Genomic DNA, 16,522 nt, shown 5'->3' with positions numbered 1-16,522 from the left:
TCACGTTTGCTAGTTTAAGATAGGTATATAATATGAATACTAATAAGTACGCAGACGTCCCCAAAACGTTTGAAAACATGGTAAAATAGGGGAATGTGAAAACTCAGCTTAATTAATAGGCAAGTATAATAAATAAGAATAAAAATATGCAAGTCGTCCGCTAACGCGTTAAACGAGATAAACCAATAGAATCTGAAACTTTGAGACAAGAAAATATAAATAAAAACAAACTCGTTGCTGCTGGAATCAATCCAAACAGATGAGTAAAACTCCGATTATGTTAAATTTAATATTTAAACGAGTCGGTAATGACCAGAATCTGAACAGCGAGTCGGAAGTCGGATTTTGGTCAGTAACCTTAAAATTTTGTTACAAGAATAAAAGTCTTCTGGACTGAACGTCGGTTTTGACTAGAAGTATGAGAAAACGTGTAGTCAAACTTGTTGACTGTTTTGCCCTTTAACATGTTTTAATCAAATTGACCAGTCAACACCCTTCAACCATGGAAATTGATTGAAGGTTATTGACTAGGGAATATGTATGAACAATTACTCAGTTTACAACTTACCCGGAAAGTGGAAGAATCAACCAAAACGAAGAGTCAAAGGTTGAGGAATAAGCAAAGTCAAACGTTTATGCTTGTATCTTCAACAATAATGCAAACCCAAAGAGTTTTATGAGGGACAGAGGAGGGTGACGGCTGGAGATGCTCTCTTAGGGTTTAGGTAAAGTTTGTGGCAGGTTAATATGAGTTGTTTATATAAGAATTACTAAAACGAACCAATTATGGTTAATTCACTCGTTTAAGCAACCGAATATGAAATTAATGACCGAATCAATGAAATAACCAGAAGAATTTGTGCTTGATCAAGGGGTTATGAACATGGACATGTATTTTAGTTATATTCCTTTTCTTGGACCTTAATTTACTCGATTTATGCCAAAAATAAGCGATTTACATACTAAAAACGAGTTGGGAATAAATATTATGCAAAGGATCTGTGCAGACATGCCATAGTGCCGCGTGGCCACCTAGGGTGCTGCCATTGCGCGGCGCTTTGTCCTCCAGAGGGATCAAGTTTCATTTTTGGCAATCTAGGTCCTTGAAGTTTGAGAATTGGCTAAATATTAAACCTTTTACGCTTAAAACAAGAAATGATCATGTAAAATGTAAAGGGTATAAAATGAACATGCAAAACTTAAATACTCATAAACGCTTCATATTATTAAGAATTAAGATCCGAATAAGGTTCATAAATCGATAAAATGAAAACAAAACGCATCTTTTCCATGAATCTTCTTCTCCATTTTTCAAATAGCCCAAAGAACACTTGGAAGTTCTTCTACCAAATTTCTGGTGATACCTTCTATAATGTTGCGATTCATTTGCTTGACTTGGCCGTTAGATTGAGGATATGCAATTGAGTTAAACACTTGTTTGATTTGTAGCTCCTTGCACCATTGGCTGAATGGCTTCTCAGCAAATTGCTTCACATTGTTGGTCACCATTTCACCTGGTAGCCCATATCTGAAAATTATACTTTCCCATACAAAGTTCATTACATGCCTCCTAGTGATGAGAGCTAGGGGTTTAACCTCCGGCCACTTAGTAAAATAATCAACAGCTACCAATAGTAACTTCACCTTCCCTGCTGCCTCGGGTAAGGGACGAACAATGTCCATCCCCCATTTGTAGAAGGGCCAAGCAGAAATGACGGGGACCATGTCATGTTTTGGACTAGTTTTTACAGGAACATGTATCTGACAAGCTTCACACTTGTGTATCACCTCAGCAGAGTCCTTGTGCATCGTTGACCACTAGTATCCTAGGTTCATCAATCTAGTTACTATTGACATTGGACCGAAATGTGTTCCACAAATTCCTTCAGCTACCTCTCTTAGAAGGTATTTTCTTTTGTCTGGACCTACATATCGTAGCAAAGGGCTCAAGTACCCTTTCTTGTATAGGATACCGTCTTCCATAACATATTTCTTGGCTTTGATCCTTAATCTTTTGGCTTCTCCTTCTTCAGTGGGAAGCTTACCATCTTTGAGAAACTCCATAATAAGGGTCATCCAAGTGATTCCTTCTCTTCAATGGTGTCTTGTATTTCTTGTTCCTTAATTGATGGGCTTCTCCACACTTCAACGAGGACCTTCTTTGTCAGGTGAACAAAGGTTAGGGAAGCCAGATTGCTAAGAGCATCAGCCTACTTGTTTTGAGTTCTAGAAACTTGGGTTAATTTGCAGCTTTTGAATTCTTTCATGAGCTCCTTAACCTTCAGCTTATACTTTAGCATCGAAGGTACTCTTGCTATCGCCAATCTTGAATCAACAAAGGCGCTTAGTTCTAGGATCTCATTTTTTTTGGTAAGAAAAACCCTACAATCAAAGCCTCATATTCAGCCTCATTGTTAGCATATGGAAACTCTAATCGTAGTGCATAAGTATATTTGGTTCCTTGGGAGGTTTGTAATTATTAGACCAGCATCTAAACCTTCTATACTTGAAGCTCTGTCAGTGTAGAGTGTCCACTTACCCAAAGGGATAGCAGGTTCACCTTCTTCCAGCTCATTCACCTCCATACGCACTTCTGGTGTTACGACTAGAAAGTCGGCTAAGATCTGGCCCTTGATTACCTTCCTAGATTCATACAACATGTTGTGCTCACCCAAGCCAATAGCCCATTTGGCTGGCATTCCTGCGATTTTCGGGCTTTCCAAAATGTACTTTATGGGTTTGTTGGTGACCGACCGCCTTCATTTGGTAAGCTTGACTTATCTTCTTAGCCTTCTAGCTGTGTGAACAAGTGTGAGGATTAGCTTCCCAATGGGCGTTTAGTTAAACTCAGCTTCTTTTAATGCCTTACTGATGAAGTACACTGGAACTTGGATTTTGTCGCATTTGAAAATAAGCACTGAGCTAATAGCTTCCCTTTCCGTAGAGAGATAAACGGTTGTTGCTTCTCCTACTTGAGGAGCTACTAGAGCAGGCAAGGAAGCTAGATGCTTCATTAGAGCTAGGAAGACCGCTTCTCCTTATTAGTCCTTGGAAGTCTTTTTTGTCATTGCAATTTTTCAAAGTGTTGAAAAAGGGTAAAAAAATTTTCTGATGATTTTGAAAGAAATCGTTTAAGGGCAGCAATCTTACCATTGAGGCTTTGGACCTCCTTCTTTGTCTTTGGAGAGTGCAAATCAAGAAAATATTGTACCTTACTTGGGTTAGCTTTTATGCTTTGTTTGTCAATCAAGTGGCCCAAGAATTTACATTCTTCAAACCGAATGAGCATTAACCAAATTGAGTTTCATGTTGATGCTTCTAAGATTTTGAAATGTTTCTTTGATGTCACTGATCATTGCTTCCTCATATTTTCTTTTTATGACCAGGTCATCAACATAAGCTTCCATGCTCTTTCCAATTTGCTCGGAGAAGGTATTGTCAATCAAACGTTAATATGTAGCTCCAGTATTCTTCAAACCAAAGGGCATCTTCTTGTAGCAAAAGATCCCTTTGTCGGTGTGGAATATGTCTTCTCTTCATCTTCAACCTTCATTAAGATCTATTGGTAACGCTTGTAGGCGTCCAGGAAGCGCTTCTGGAAGCCTTTAAGGGAATCCACCTTCCAATCAATTCTAGCAAGGGTAGCTATCCTTGGAACAAGCTTTGTTAAGAGCCTTGAAGTTCACATACATTCGCCAAGATCCATCAGACTTTTTGACCATAACCGGGTTTGCAAGCCAGGAATGATACCTTACTTCTCTAAGAATATCGGCTTTGACAAGCTTATTTACCTCATTGCAGGCAACTAAGCTTCCTTCAGCAGCCAAGCTTTTTTTCTTTTGAGCGAATGGTTTATGTGTGGGTGAGATGTTCAAGGAATGTTCAGCATATTCCATGGGACCCCTATCATATCATTTGGACACCATGCAAAAACATCTTTACCTTTTGTAATAAAGTTATGAGCTTACTCATAGTTTCAGATGGAAGCTTACTATTGGCTTTGATAGTTTGTTTAGGGTAAGCTAGGATGATGCTTATATCCTACACAACTATGCTTATGATGCTTTGATAGTTACTTCTTTTCCATGTCTTCATCAAGCTCCCATGACTCTTTAGTAGCAGCTATGAGTAAACCTTGTTGTGTTGGTACCATAGAAGCTATTCTTCCTATGCTCTGGAACTTCATCATACCATAAGCTGCAGATACTACTACATCAAAAGTAGCAATTCATGTTCTTCCTATGAGTATATTATAACTAGAAGGGTACCTGACCACTGTGAAGGTAAGCTTCTCGACTCAAGAGAGATCTCCATCTCTAAACTGGACATCCAAAGTGAGTTTCCCAAGTGGAATCATCTTTTCTCCGGTGAAGCTTTTAAGAGAGTTGTTAGTATGTTGGAGTAGTTGTTTTGCTTGATTTTTTGAGGAAGTTAAAGGAAATGTCTTTCATACATTACCACTGTCGCTGCCCCATAGTCCATATAGGCCTCTGCCTATGAGGAAGACATTTAGCTCAGCTTGCACGATGACCGAAGTTATGACTTTGTTGTGAGGATTGGTTGGAGGGAAGCATATGCTTTGTTGGTTCCAGGCAAGTTCGTAGCATCTTGTTACAAATCTGAACCATTTTTACTCCAAACACTTTCTTTCACCCCCTTTACCATCCTTGGGATCTTTAAGTAGGTGAACTAGCTCACCCCTTTGAACAACATCTTCAATACGCCTCTTCAGTTGGAAACAATCATTGGTATGATGGCCAATATCATTGTGAAATGCACAAAACTTTCCTGCATCACGTTTGCTTGCTGGCGTAGATAATGGACGAGGAGGAGGAAAGTTGTGCTTAACCTCTTCGGTTGTTAGTATCTCTTGTGGAGTTTTGGTTAACACAAAGAAGATAAGCTTATACTTCTTTTGAGGTCTTTGTTGTCGAGAATGGTGGCTTCTTTCGTCTAACCTTCTATGCTCGTAGTGCTTCTGTGGATGCTTCTCGATAAAGGGCTGAAATTGAGGTTTTTTACCTTCTGATTATTAATTTCTCTGGTTTCCATGGTCACATTTCCTCGTTTCTTGGTTATCCAAAGCTTCTTCCCCTCGAAGGTAAGCTTCTATTCATTCGAAAGCTTCCTTCATAGTTTGGGGAACGTTTTCATGGAACCTTCTCACAAGCTTCTTTGCTTTGATGGCGTTCATATAACCTGAAACACGCATCTTTTCTGAAGCACCACTATAGTTTAAGCACTCTTTTTTGTATCTTTCCATGAATATTCGAAGGTCTTCATGCTCCTTTTGCTTGATTTGGTGTAGGACCGCAACATCCTTGGTACACCTTCTTTACTGTCTGAAGTTGGTTAAGAAGCTTTTGTAGAGATCGTCAAAGGAAGCTATGCTTTTAGATGGGAGGGTGTTGAACCAAAGTCTAGTAAGTCCTATCAAGGTTTGCATGAACATATGGCAACACTCGACATTATTCCACCTCTCTACAATAGCTACTCCCGTGAAGATCTGAAGGTGATCTTTGGGATCTTTTGTTCCATCATAAGTCTTTTATGTTAGCTGGCATCTTAACCTTCGTTTAGAAGTCAAAGTTCGCTATTTGTTCAAAGAAGCATGACAAGGTGGTCGAAGGCTTGTAAGGTTGGTAAGGTCCAAGTGTGTTAAGTCACCCGCGCTAGTGGTGACGATACTTGGAGCCCAAGTTACCACAAATTGGCTCATAGCTGGGAAGCCTTGAGAAGTTTGCCACTGTAAGCTTCCTGGCCATGGTTGGCCATACTGAGACATCATGAGTGCAGCCATCTAAGGATATGTCATACCAGGTAGCATGACACCTTGTTGTACGTAAGCATGAGGCATGGGGCATGTGGCTCCTACCAATGATGGTGTGACCATGCTTCTTGCCAAAGGTAAGGACATTAGAGGTTCTGCCAAGGAAGTACTCGTCGAGGGAGGTATTACAACAAGTGAGCTTTGGAATAGCTGCTCCAAGGTGTACTCTCCTGCTCCCCATGGGAGTTACGGGTGAAGATGTTAAGCTTACTCTTTCCCTAGCAGAGTTCATGTTTTCATATTTCCCAGCTGGTGAGTTACCTGGTCCTTGACCGTTTCTTCTCGACGGGGAAGGTGTGCTCGTGCTTGGTGGACGAGGCACTGGGGAGAATGTAACATCAGGTTCTTTAGTGTAATTTAACCTTATTATCAACCCTTTTGCTGTTTCTTCCTGAGCATAGTTATTCATCAGCTCCCTGAGCTGGATGAAGTTCCGTTTAACACCCTCCAACGTCATGTCTATTCTCTCTACAGGAAGTAGAAAATCAGCCATTGGAGAGAAAATTCCAATTCTGGTTAAGGTGTTGTTTGGAACTAGAAAGGTTGTGACGACGATGTGACCAACAGTCTGTTCATTTCCGGCAAACTACAGCTAATATCCTCTTCTAATGAGGAGTTATCTTGAGGCCAATCATCGTTCGGAGGAACACTCTTGTTAGGATTACTCTTTTTAGCCATACAAGAATTATACTTGAGAACAATGGAACTAAAACTACCGGAATCTTTATTCTAAGTAGCGCCAGCCCAACATGGGCGCGACTTGTTGCTACGACTATAGCTAACAATAAAGGTACGACGGACCAAGAGTATGCCACTAACAGAACTTCCTAACCTGCAAGATCAAAGAAAACACGATCGGCTAGTCTTACCGTAGGAGGGGGTCTCCTGCAATCAACCTCCGGCGTGAGAATCAGTGATATGATACAATGGATGATAGAAGAATAAGTATGAAGAAAGAGCATAGAGAAATAGGGTGAATGTGAATGGATGTTACCTTTAACTGAAGTGTTCCTTTAGGCAATTAGAAGCTTTTCTTTGAGAAGCTTAAGCTTCTTAAAGGGAAAGAGTCAACTCGTCTTTCAGCTCATGCAAACAAGTAGTACCATTTTCATGTAACTTGTGTTCTACTTTTGTCTGCAATGTCGACATCCTTGCTTTATGGCAGGTTTCAGCTTTATGTCACATCAGATGTTGACTTCTCTAAGGTTTACTGTAACAAGGAGCTTTCCTAGTCAACTTAGAAATCTTGTTGAGGAAGCTTCTCCTGGTCTAGCAGCTTGTGCTTGCCGCTTCTTGACTCCTAAGCTTCCCTGAATTATGAGTGGGTAAGGGTAACCATGTCATCATATACATATCTATATTTGTTATTTATATACTTTTATGGGATAAATTAGTAACGTTGAGCGTTGCCGGAAGACGGTCTAGAGACCCCGATCACTTTCTAATGAGTACTTTCGTGTTACATGTACACACCGAAAGGAAAGCTAGAAGGTGAATTTGAAAGGGTACATCATAAATCTGATTTTGGGAGTGCCATTTGTACGAGTGAAAACGAGACACCTAGTAATTAATATCCACCACACCGTTTTCTTTGGAGTTGAACAAACAGCCACGCCACCTCATTCTCCTTGTTAATATCTCCTCCTCCGCACAACAAACACAAACACACTAAACCATCATGATGGAGTCACATACTACGCTTGGGACCTCCTCCCCTCATTATTTTCCTTCATTATCCATTTCAAAACCTAACCTCCAATTCCTTAACTTCTCCTTCAGTTCCAATGGAACTGACCAGTCCAGTGTTGTTCCTAAGCTCAAATTTCAAGCTGCTCGCCGGTTATCTGCCACGCCGAACACAGATATTTACAGTGTGGAATTGCAAGCAACTCAAGACATTATTAATAAGGAGATTGTGAATCCTGTTTATGTGCCCACGCCTTCTAATCGACCTCTTCGTACTCCTCACAGCGGGTGGGTGCCTGCCTGGCTCATTATTATTATTATTTATCTTTATATATTTTTTTTTCCATTAACACATAACTCTTTATTTGAAAATTTAAATATAATAATGCTTAATTGATGATATATGTTTTGTTAAATAGTCAGACAAATATTTGCTTTCATGTTCATGTTCATTTGTTTAAAATCTAAATGAACATATCACGAACATAAACAAATATAACTGAATAAAGATAAATGAACATAAATGAAAAACGTAAATAACGAACATAAATGAACACAAACGGACAAATATAAGCTATAAGTTAGATGATTAATCCAAATAATATTTAATTATTTTCTATTAATGTGTAAACAAACATAAATAAATGAACAAACATTCACGAACATAAATGAACAAATGAAACATGTGTATATGTTCGTTCATTTAATTAAATGAACACAGATTTTTTGTTCATGATCGATCATTTATTAAATAAGCGAACATAAACAAACTCTCACTGAACAGTTCACGAACAGTTTGCTGAACGTTTGGTTCGTTTACAGGCCTATCAACACCTATATCTTGTTAGTTGTTAGTAAAGGGGGTAGGGTTTTACTTCTCAAGTTATCACTTTTGCAAGAACATAAGTCTAATTAAACAAGTCAGATATCATAACAGTGTTCTAGGCATAACACATGCATTTGCAAACAAATACACAGCTACTTCTTAAAAGTTGAAAATTTCGAAATCACCATTTGCTTTATGTTACCAATTTTCATGCATATTTGCCTCAACAAACACAAGGCATGTTCATACACTGTTGCATACATTGATTCTTGAATTTCATACCAGTTACCACTTTGACGGGACTACAAGGAAGTTTTTTGAGGGTTGGTACTTTAAGGTTTCAATACCCGAACGAAGACAAAGCTTCTGCTTTATGTATTCTGTTGAGAGTCCTGCTTTCAAAAAGAACTTGAATATTTTGGAGCAAGTACAGTATGGGCCGCGATTTACAGGAGTTGGAGCTCAAATTCTTGGGGCTGATGATAAGTACATTTGCCAATACACAAAAGAATCTCACAATTTTTGGGGAAGTAAGTTAGTTTACCAAAATGTAAATGGTCTGCATCATCACAATATTTCTTCAGATTGCTTGCCATACGGCCCATACATAATGTTTCATCATATTGTTTCTTTCTTATTACAAAGAAAACTGTAAACTTGGTATTCTGTCATTGCGTTGACCTTGCGAATGCACAGGTCGGCATGAGCTGATGCTTGGAAACTCTTTTCATGTGCAAACCGGGAAGCAGCCTCCAAACAATGAAGTTCCACCCCAGGTTGATTTTCTTTATGATTTTCCTCCAAATATTTCAACCCATTTATGTGTAAATTGGTGAAATTTGGTTATGATTCATAGATAATGGGTTAAGTCAGGGGCTGTTTGGCAATCTTGTGCTGATTGATAATGACTATTAAGAGGTAGTCTCTGAATCATTTAGCATGTCATGTCTCTGAAACTTAACCATGTTTCAACCATTAAGATTGCTTTTTAAGAGGCTTTTGAACCATTAAGAGGTGACTTTTTAGTGAACCAGATACATTCTACCTCTTACTGATTCAGAGGTAGCCTGTTAATGGAATCATTATGAGGCTACCAAACAGCCCCTTGACTAAAAAAAAGGGAAAACTAGCTAAGAGAAAGTGGGTGGAAAGTTGCCCCAAGTGATACTTTTGGTGTTTACAACTTATTATTTTAGAAATTTGGAAAATGGATTCTGTTTTTTTTTTTTTGTTAATATTATAAATTCTTTTTCAAATGTTTTGCTACACAAAACTAGAAAGCTTTTGCATTGTGTAAGGGATTCTAATAGAGTTGACAATCTGAATCTGTGATAAGAAACTCAATTATGTGAGCTACATATAGTTTATATAAACTTCACCTATGCAGGTTTTTAATGAGAGTGTGATTGAAGGATTTCAAGTTACTCCCCTATGGCATCAAGGTTTCATCCGTGATGATGGAAGGTGCGTTTCTATTCCATTCTTTTTCTCATTTCTAAGCTAAAACATACATACTAACAGACAGATAAATACGACTTGAGCCCCAACCTTTTCGTCTCCATATATTTGAAGTCTTCCTAGAATAACTAATTAATGGGTTCAAAGGACTTTTACTAATATACTTGAAATAAGGTTTTAAAGTACACCTTCAGCCTCTGCATGCTCGGTTTCATTTTCATTCATACTCAACCTGCTGCTGTTATTTCCCCTTCCTGCAATATAAATCAGAAAAAACAAGACATATCCGAACAAGAAAAAAAACGACATTGTTAAGGGTTAACCTATCTATATGCTGACTACTAAGGTTCCGGCTTCCGCTTGTTGAGGCGCAACAGCTAACCTAAACAAAATCTAGGTTTTAAAAGGATAAGAGCAAGTATGATCTTGTAAAAAGAGGAACTGGATTCAAGCTATAGTTGTGTTATTGATAATGTTGATACTTTGTGCATTGGTATGAACAGTGAACTACCTGCATTATTGTTCTTATTGCACATCAAGATTTTTCACTTTTCTGCTATTCATTGTAGATTTACATGTGTACTTTTAATGAATGTTAAGTTTCTGAAACAATACTAGATAGAATGAAATTTAGTTTTATGCATTCATACTTAACAAGCTATGGACTTGGTGACAGCATGTTAGCAGTCTTGTTTGGCACCTAGTCAGGAAGTCAAAAAGGTTTACACTGATACCTAATTGGTGGAATGCATTTCAGTTTATTCTGACAATAGCATTATATTTAGGATTTAAGATCACTATTTATGACTTCTTCGCATCATGTTATGTTGCTACTTTGCTGAATATTGAAAAGAAACCGCTCAAAACGATTTATAGGAATTGAAGCTACAGATTGTCGATGAACTTGCCTATATAAGCTTATGTATTCTAATGACTAAGTGAGCTCATATTTTTGGTGCAGTTTACTGAGCATATTAATTTGAACTATAACTGACAATAATGATATACACATAAGGATTATTCAATGTTTCTTTAGGTGTCAGCTTATGTTGATGGATATAAATACTGATATTAATGTGAAATATTACATGTGTTTAAACTTTGTTTCTAGAGATATAGCTTGATTGTTTGATATATATAGCTATTAACCTCAGGACAAATTATGCTGAAACTGTAAAAAGTGCACGTTGGGAGTATAGTACACGTCCTATTTATGGTTGGGGTGATGTAGGATCTAAACAGAAGTCCACAGCTGGTTGGCTTGCTGTTTTTCCTGTATTCGAACCTCATTGGCAAATATGCATGGCTGGTGGACTCTCAACAGGCAAATCTCTTTTTTCATTAATTCTTAGATATTTAATCTTACTTTATCCAAATTTGTGATCATTTATCTTCCCCTTGTTTATTTTATGTTAATTGTTGCTTTGAAAAAGGTTTTTGTGGCAGCTAGAGCTGTTCAAAAAGCTCGCTAGAAATTGGTTTGTAAACGAGCCGAGCTCAAACAAAAATTAAGCTCTTGTTGGCTCACTTGTTTTGGTCAGTTAAGTTAAGCCAGAATTTTATAATTTATAAGCCAATTCTATTTGTAAATAGGCTACATAGTATGTTCCGTGAGCCGAAGAGTTCTTTTTTTTCCCAAACTAGTGTTGGTGGACAAACTATTTACTGTTTTGGTGTCCCTTCAAAACTATTTACCAAACTAGTGTTTTTCTTTATTTTGTATTCATCTTTTACTTTTAAATTAACATATTAAGTTCTTATTTAGCTCATCAATTATCTATTTCTGTATCTTATGTTTTATATATTTTTATCCAATCAATCCAATATCTTCTTGTTCTATATTTTTTTTATCAATCAACATTTTTTAAAAAAATTGTTTTTTGCTAATTCAGTTATGAATCTTTTCTTTCAAAATCTTTTATTAATTGATTTTTTTATTTTCAAATATATTTAGGTTTTTTTTTCTTTTTTTTTTGCTTTAATATATTTATGCTTTGTTTTTTTTAGTATAGTTGCGGTACCGTAACGAGCCTAACTGATACCGACCGAATTTATGTTAAATACTCTCTGCAGCGCTTGGTTTTACCAGCGCCTAGGTTTTACCGATATTTGTTTTTTTTTTGTTTAAATATGTTCATTTTACAAATTGAATTTTTGGGTTTTATTCCGGTACCATAACGAGCCTAGCAGGTACTAACCGAAGTCGCTTCTAATAGTGGCTGCAACGCTTGGGTTTTACCAATATTACCGATTTTTGTTGTTTTTTTTGTTTATAAATACGCTCAATCTACGAATTTATTTTTTGGGTTTAGTTCTAGTATCGTAAAGAACCTAACAGATACCAACCGAATTCGCGTTGAATAGTCGCTACAACGCTTGGGTTCTACCAACGCCGGGTTTTACCGATTTTTGTTTTGTTTTGTTTTAAATCTGTCCGTTTTATGAAAAATCGGTAAAACCGGCGTTGGTAGAACCCAAGCATTGCAGCGACTATTCGACGTGAATTCGGTGGTTTCTGTTAGGCTCATTACACTACCAGAATAAAACCCAAAAACTTAATTTGTAAAATGAATATACTTAAACAAAAAAAACAATATACTTGAAAAAAAAAGAAATTAACTAAAAGAAGAAATAAAAAGAAAAGATTCGTAACTGAGTTAGTAAAAAAAGGGGGTTGATTGATAAAAAAAATATAGAAAAGACGATATTGGATTAAGGGTTAGGTTATTCTACAAAGGGGGACAAAAATGAGAGGGATTTGTAGCCACAAAAAAGCCCCTCAAAAAAAATAATGAAAAATTGATAAAAAAATCATAACTCAAAATTTAATAAAAAGACAAAAATGTAAAAACACAAAAATGTTTCCACCGTCTTCCTCGTTCTCAAAAAAAAAAAAGAAAGAAGAAAATTGAAAAAGACACAATGTTGAGGAAAAAAGATCATTGTGTCTTTTTAATTTATCATTGTGTTTTTTGTTTATTTTCGCCATTGAGTGTTTTTTTTCCTTGACATTGTGTCGTTTTTTCTTGATTTTGTGTTATATTTTGTTCGACATTGTGTTATATTTTGTGACATGTTGTGTCTTTTTTTTTATTTATCATTGTGTTCTTTGTTCATTTTCGGCATTGCATCTTTTTTCTTGGCATTGTGTCTTTTCGTTGTTTTTTTGGAACAGGAATGACGTGGGAAATATTTTGGTTTTTTAAATTTTTTTCATTTTTTATATATTTTTTTATGATTTTTTAATTATTTTTGAGGGGTTTTTTGTGTGGCCACAAATCCTTCTCGCACTTCTCATTTTCGTTTCCCTTCGCATTTTAACTTTACCCATTGGATTGATCAGATAAAAATATATTAGAAATATGATACAAAAATAGATAGTTAATAAAAAAATTAAAAAGACTCTAATATGTTAATTTAAAACAACAAGGTGAATACAAAATATATGAAAAACACTAGTTGTAAAAAGTTTTTAAAGAACACCAAAATGGTAAATAGTTTTTCCACCAACACTAGTTTGGGAAAAAACTAGTCTATAATATGCTTTAAACCTTGAATTGCACTGCTCATTTGGAAAACCACCAATCCTTTTCGAGGTTCAATATGCTTTAAGGATGGTTAAAACTTCTTGAAAAACATTCTAAATCAATGGCCATTCATCATGCATATCAGAAACTTAACCATCTGTTTATGTTAACTAAATCAACATAAAATGTTGTAAATGGTTTTCCAGGTTGGATAGAATGGGGTGAAGAAAGATTTGAGTTTCAAAATGCTCCTTCTTATTGTGAGAAGAATTGGGGTGGAGGTTTTCCTAGAAAGTGGTTTTGGGTAAGCATTTATCTCGTGTTATGTATCTATATCAGTATATGAAAGAGAGAAGAATTTGTAGCAAATCAAGGCATCTACAATGTGCAGGTTCAATGTAATGTCTTTAAAGGTGCAAGTGGAGAAATTGGTTTGACCTGTGGAGGCGGATTAAGGCAATTGCCTGGACTAAATGAAACATATGAGAATGCTGCACTGGTATTAAACCGCCGCTTGTTCGATTGTAAGCATGTTAGAATTATTTGTATTTTTGTTTTTATAAAATTGCTCTCTTTCAGATTGGAGTTCACTTTGGAGGTATTTTCTATGAGTTTGTTCCTTGGAATGGAGTTGTTGAATGGGAAGTTGCACAGTGGGGTTACTGGCACGTAACCGGCGTTAATGAAACACATTTGGTGATTAACTGATTATTATCACTTTGTTACATATTTCCTTTTGGAATACCTATTTTCTTCTTTCTCAACAAACAAAGATCCTATGGATTCCAACTTTTGTTAACTTTCAACCTTGTTTAAGTACATCATATTGGCTGCTTAAATGTGGCTAAATGGACAGGTTGTGTAACGGGCTCTGCAGTCAAATCGGGATACTTTGCCCTTCAAATATGTTTTGTCTCTGAGTTTTATACTTGGTCAATACGCTAAATATGATCTCAAAACTGTGTTCAAAACATCTAAAAACCATTTTAACCAAGTTTTTTATGTGTACTGACCTGACCCGTTACAGGTAAATTTCACCACTATGGTTACTATTTAACAGACGGATTTGTCATAAACAGGTAGAACTAGAGGCTTCAACCAAGGATCCAGGGACCACATTGCGAGCTCCAACTACAGAGGCGGGCCTCGCACCAGCTTGCAAAGATACATGCTTTGCTGATTTAACTCTTAAAATTTGGGAAAAAGGATCTGATGGCAGTAAGGGGAAGGTGTGTTTATTAGTTGACTTTGTATCAGTCTCTTTCTCTCTCTCTCTCTCTATATATATATATATATAGAGTGAGAGAGAGAGAGTAAGGATCCCAAAAGAACCCTTTGCAAATTGAGAACTTTAAGAACCATTTTGGACCACTAAAAAAAAACCTCTAAAAGTATTTAAAAAATTATAAAACAAAAAAAAAACGAAAATTTTATAAAAGTAAAAAGAAAACAAAATTCTTCTATTTCATTCCGGTTTCATAAAAAAATCAAAAAAAGTAAAAAATAAAATAATTCATATTATACCATACACATGTGTATAATTTCATTTAATCTCTAGTTACGTAATGTACAGTAATGTACACATATGTACATTATCATTTACCTTAAATTATACATATATAAAAAACATGTGTGTACATATATGTGCATATAATATATGTACCGGGATGATAAATAAAAAACCGAGATGATAAATAAGAATTTTGGTGTTTTTACTTTTTTTATTTTTGTGTTTTTTTTTGTTTTATGATTTTTTTTTTATTTTTGGGTTTTTTGTGTTCAAAAATAGTTCTCATGGTTCCCAATTCCCAAAAAGTTCTCACATGATCTTGATTCTATATATATATATATATATATATAGCATTTGAGACATCCTTAGATGTAATCATGTGCATGTTATAACACTTTGTTGTGATTATTATGTATGTAGCTTATTTTGGATGTAACGAGCAACATGGCAGCTGTAGAAGTTGGGGGTGGGCCATGGTTCAACACATGGAAAGGCAAGACGAATACACCAGAAGTCATCAATCGGGTACTTGAGCTTCCTGTTGACGTGGATGGAATCTTCGGTCCGGGCCCTTTGCTCAAACCCCCTGGTTTGTAGCCGGGGCTGTCTGGTAAAATACATGTTTCATATATCCAAGGCACAAGTAAAATTATATGGTGTATATGTTATGTAAATTGACTGTATGCCGATGGTCCAGTAGCAGCTGTTTAGAATCGTACTACTTGTGCAATCCGTAGGAAATTGATCGGATGAGTAATTTTGTTTTTGAGACCGGTCTTTTATATTTCTTTGAAAAACTTGTTAAGAACCAAGCATATGAAGAGAGAAAAGTTAGAAGGGTATCTATCAGCACATAGACACAGGTATGTAGTGATATGTGCACACAGGGGCGGCCCCAAGAAGGGTATCTATCACGTTTTTTGTGAGGGCACAAAATTGTTAAAAAAATTTCCGATACATATATCATCATCATCGTACTTAGTAAATCCCATCGATAGCAAAGCTATGGTAGGGTCTGAGGAGGGTAAGATGTAGACAGCCTTACCTCTGCCCCGAAGGAATAGAGAGGCTGCTTTCGGTGAGACCCCCGACTCGATAGTAGTTTTGCATCAAGCCTTGGACATAAGGCATATAACACTCAACCATCGGGATATCGGCCGATTGGTGCGTGTATCCTTGTCTTTCGGCTATCAGCACCCCCACATGATGTCTGATTAACCTTCCGTCACTTTTAACGTTATTTTCACGAGATTAGTAAAATAGCGTCAAAATTAGTACAATTTTACTTTTGTCCACCCGAGGGTTTACACATATATACATTACATGGACGCACCGCAAGTAGAGCATAAATGATGAAAATTTTCAACACGTGTCTCATCCAGATTCAATATGCTACCGTGTCCATCATACACCATATCCACGCTTCCCCTGCTCCAAAAGCTTCCTTCTTGCGAAAGCTTCTACTTTACAACATCCTTTTCACACTTTCTTTTGTAAGCAGATTCAAATTTCAAACACTAAAACATACTTCATTCTGATTACTTCTCCATTCATCCTCCACATAACCACAATCTTTTGAGAAACCCTAATACCTCCATAAAATAATCACCACCGTCGGGTCGCCTGTGGAATGTTGAGGTTAACGACTACTGCAACTCGATTTGCTTGCTTTCACAAGACGAGGT

The 16,522-nt window shown here is 36.6% G+C and overlaps 2 protein-coding genes across 2 annotated transcripts; one reads left to right on the top strand and one right to left on the bottom strand.

The window, feature by feature from the left end:
- Nucleotides 1–1,311: 1,311 nt before the first annotated feature.
- LOC143593323 (uncharacterized) lies at nucleotides 1,312–1,809 on the bottom strand. The gene has a single exon (XM_077072987.1). The coding sequence runs from the start codon at nucleotides 1,807–1,809 to the stop codon at nucleotides 1,312–1,314; it is 498 nt and encodes a 165-aa protein (XP_076929102.1).
- A 5,702-nt stretch (nucleotides 1,810–7,511) lies between these two features.
- LOC143593324 (tocopherol cyclase, chloroplastic-like) lies at nucleotides 7,512–15,434 on the top strand. Its single transcript, XM_077072988.1, has 10 exons — nucleotides 7,512–7,804; nucleotides 8,628–8,872; nucleotides 9,039–9,118; nucleotides 9,730–9,806; nucleotides 10,955–11,124; nucleotides 13,534–13,631; nucleotides 13,719–13,826; nucleotides 13,907–14,023; nucleotides 14,407–14,556; nucleotides 15,258–15,434. The coding sequence occupies exons 1-10, from the start codon at nucleotides 7,512–7,514 to the stop codon at nucleotides 15,432–15,434; spliced, it is 1,515 nt and encodes a 504-aa protein (XP_076929103.1).
- The last annotated feature ends 1,088 nt before the right edge of the window (nucleotides 15,435–16,522 follow it).

Source organism: Bidens hawaiensis, unplaced genomic scaffold (assembly GCF_021521415.1).
Source record: "Bidens hawaiensis isolate Kalapana, Puna unplaced genomic scaffold, B.hawaiensis_p1.1 tig00041910_1, whole genome shotgun sequence".
NCBI classification, from domain to species: Eukaryota; Viridiplantae; Streptophyta; class Magnoliopsida; order Asterales; family Asteraceae; genus Bidens; species Bidens hawaiensis.
The sequence above is the reverse complement of the archived record's forward strand: the minus strand, read 5'-3'. Positions and strand labels throughout refer to the sequence as shown.

Coding starts and splice junctions, on each gene's coding strand:
- LOC143593324 (XM_077072988.1), top strand. CDS start 7,512: ATGGAGTCACATACTACGCTTGGGACCTCCTCCCCTCATTATTTTCCT. Junction 9,119..9,729: donor ACAATGAAGTTCCACCCCAG/GTTGATTTTCTT, acceptor TCACCTATGCAG/GTTTTTAATGAGAGTGTGAT. Junction 13,827..13,906: donor CATATGAGAATGCTGCACTG/GTATTAAACCGC, acceptor GCTCTCTTTCAG/ATTGGAGTTCACTTTGGAGG.
- LOC143593323 (XM_077072987.1), bottom strand. CDS start 1,809: ATGCACAAGGACTCTGCTGAGGTGATACACAAGTGTGAAGCTTGTCAG.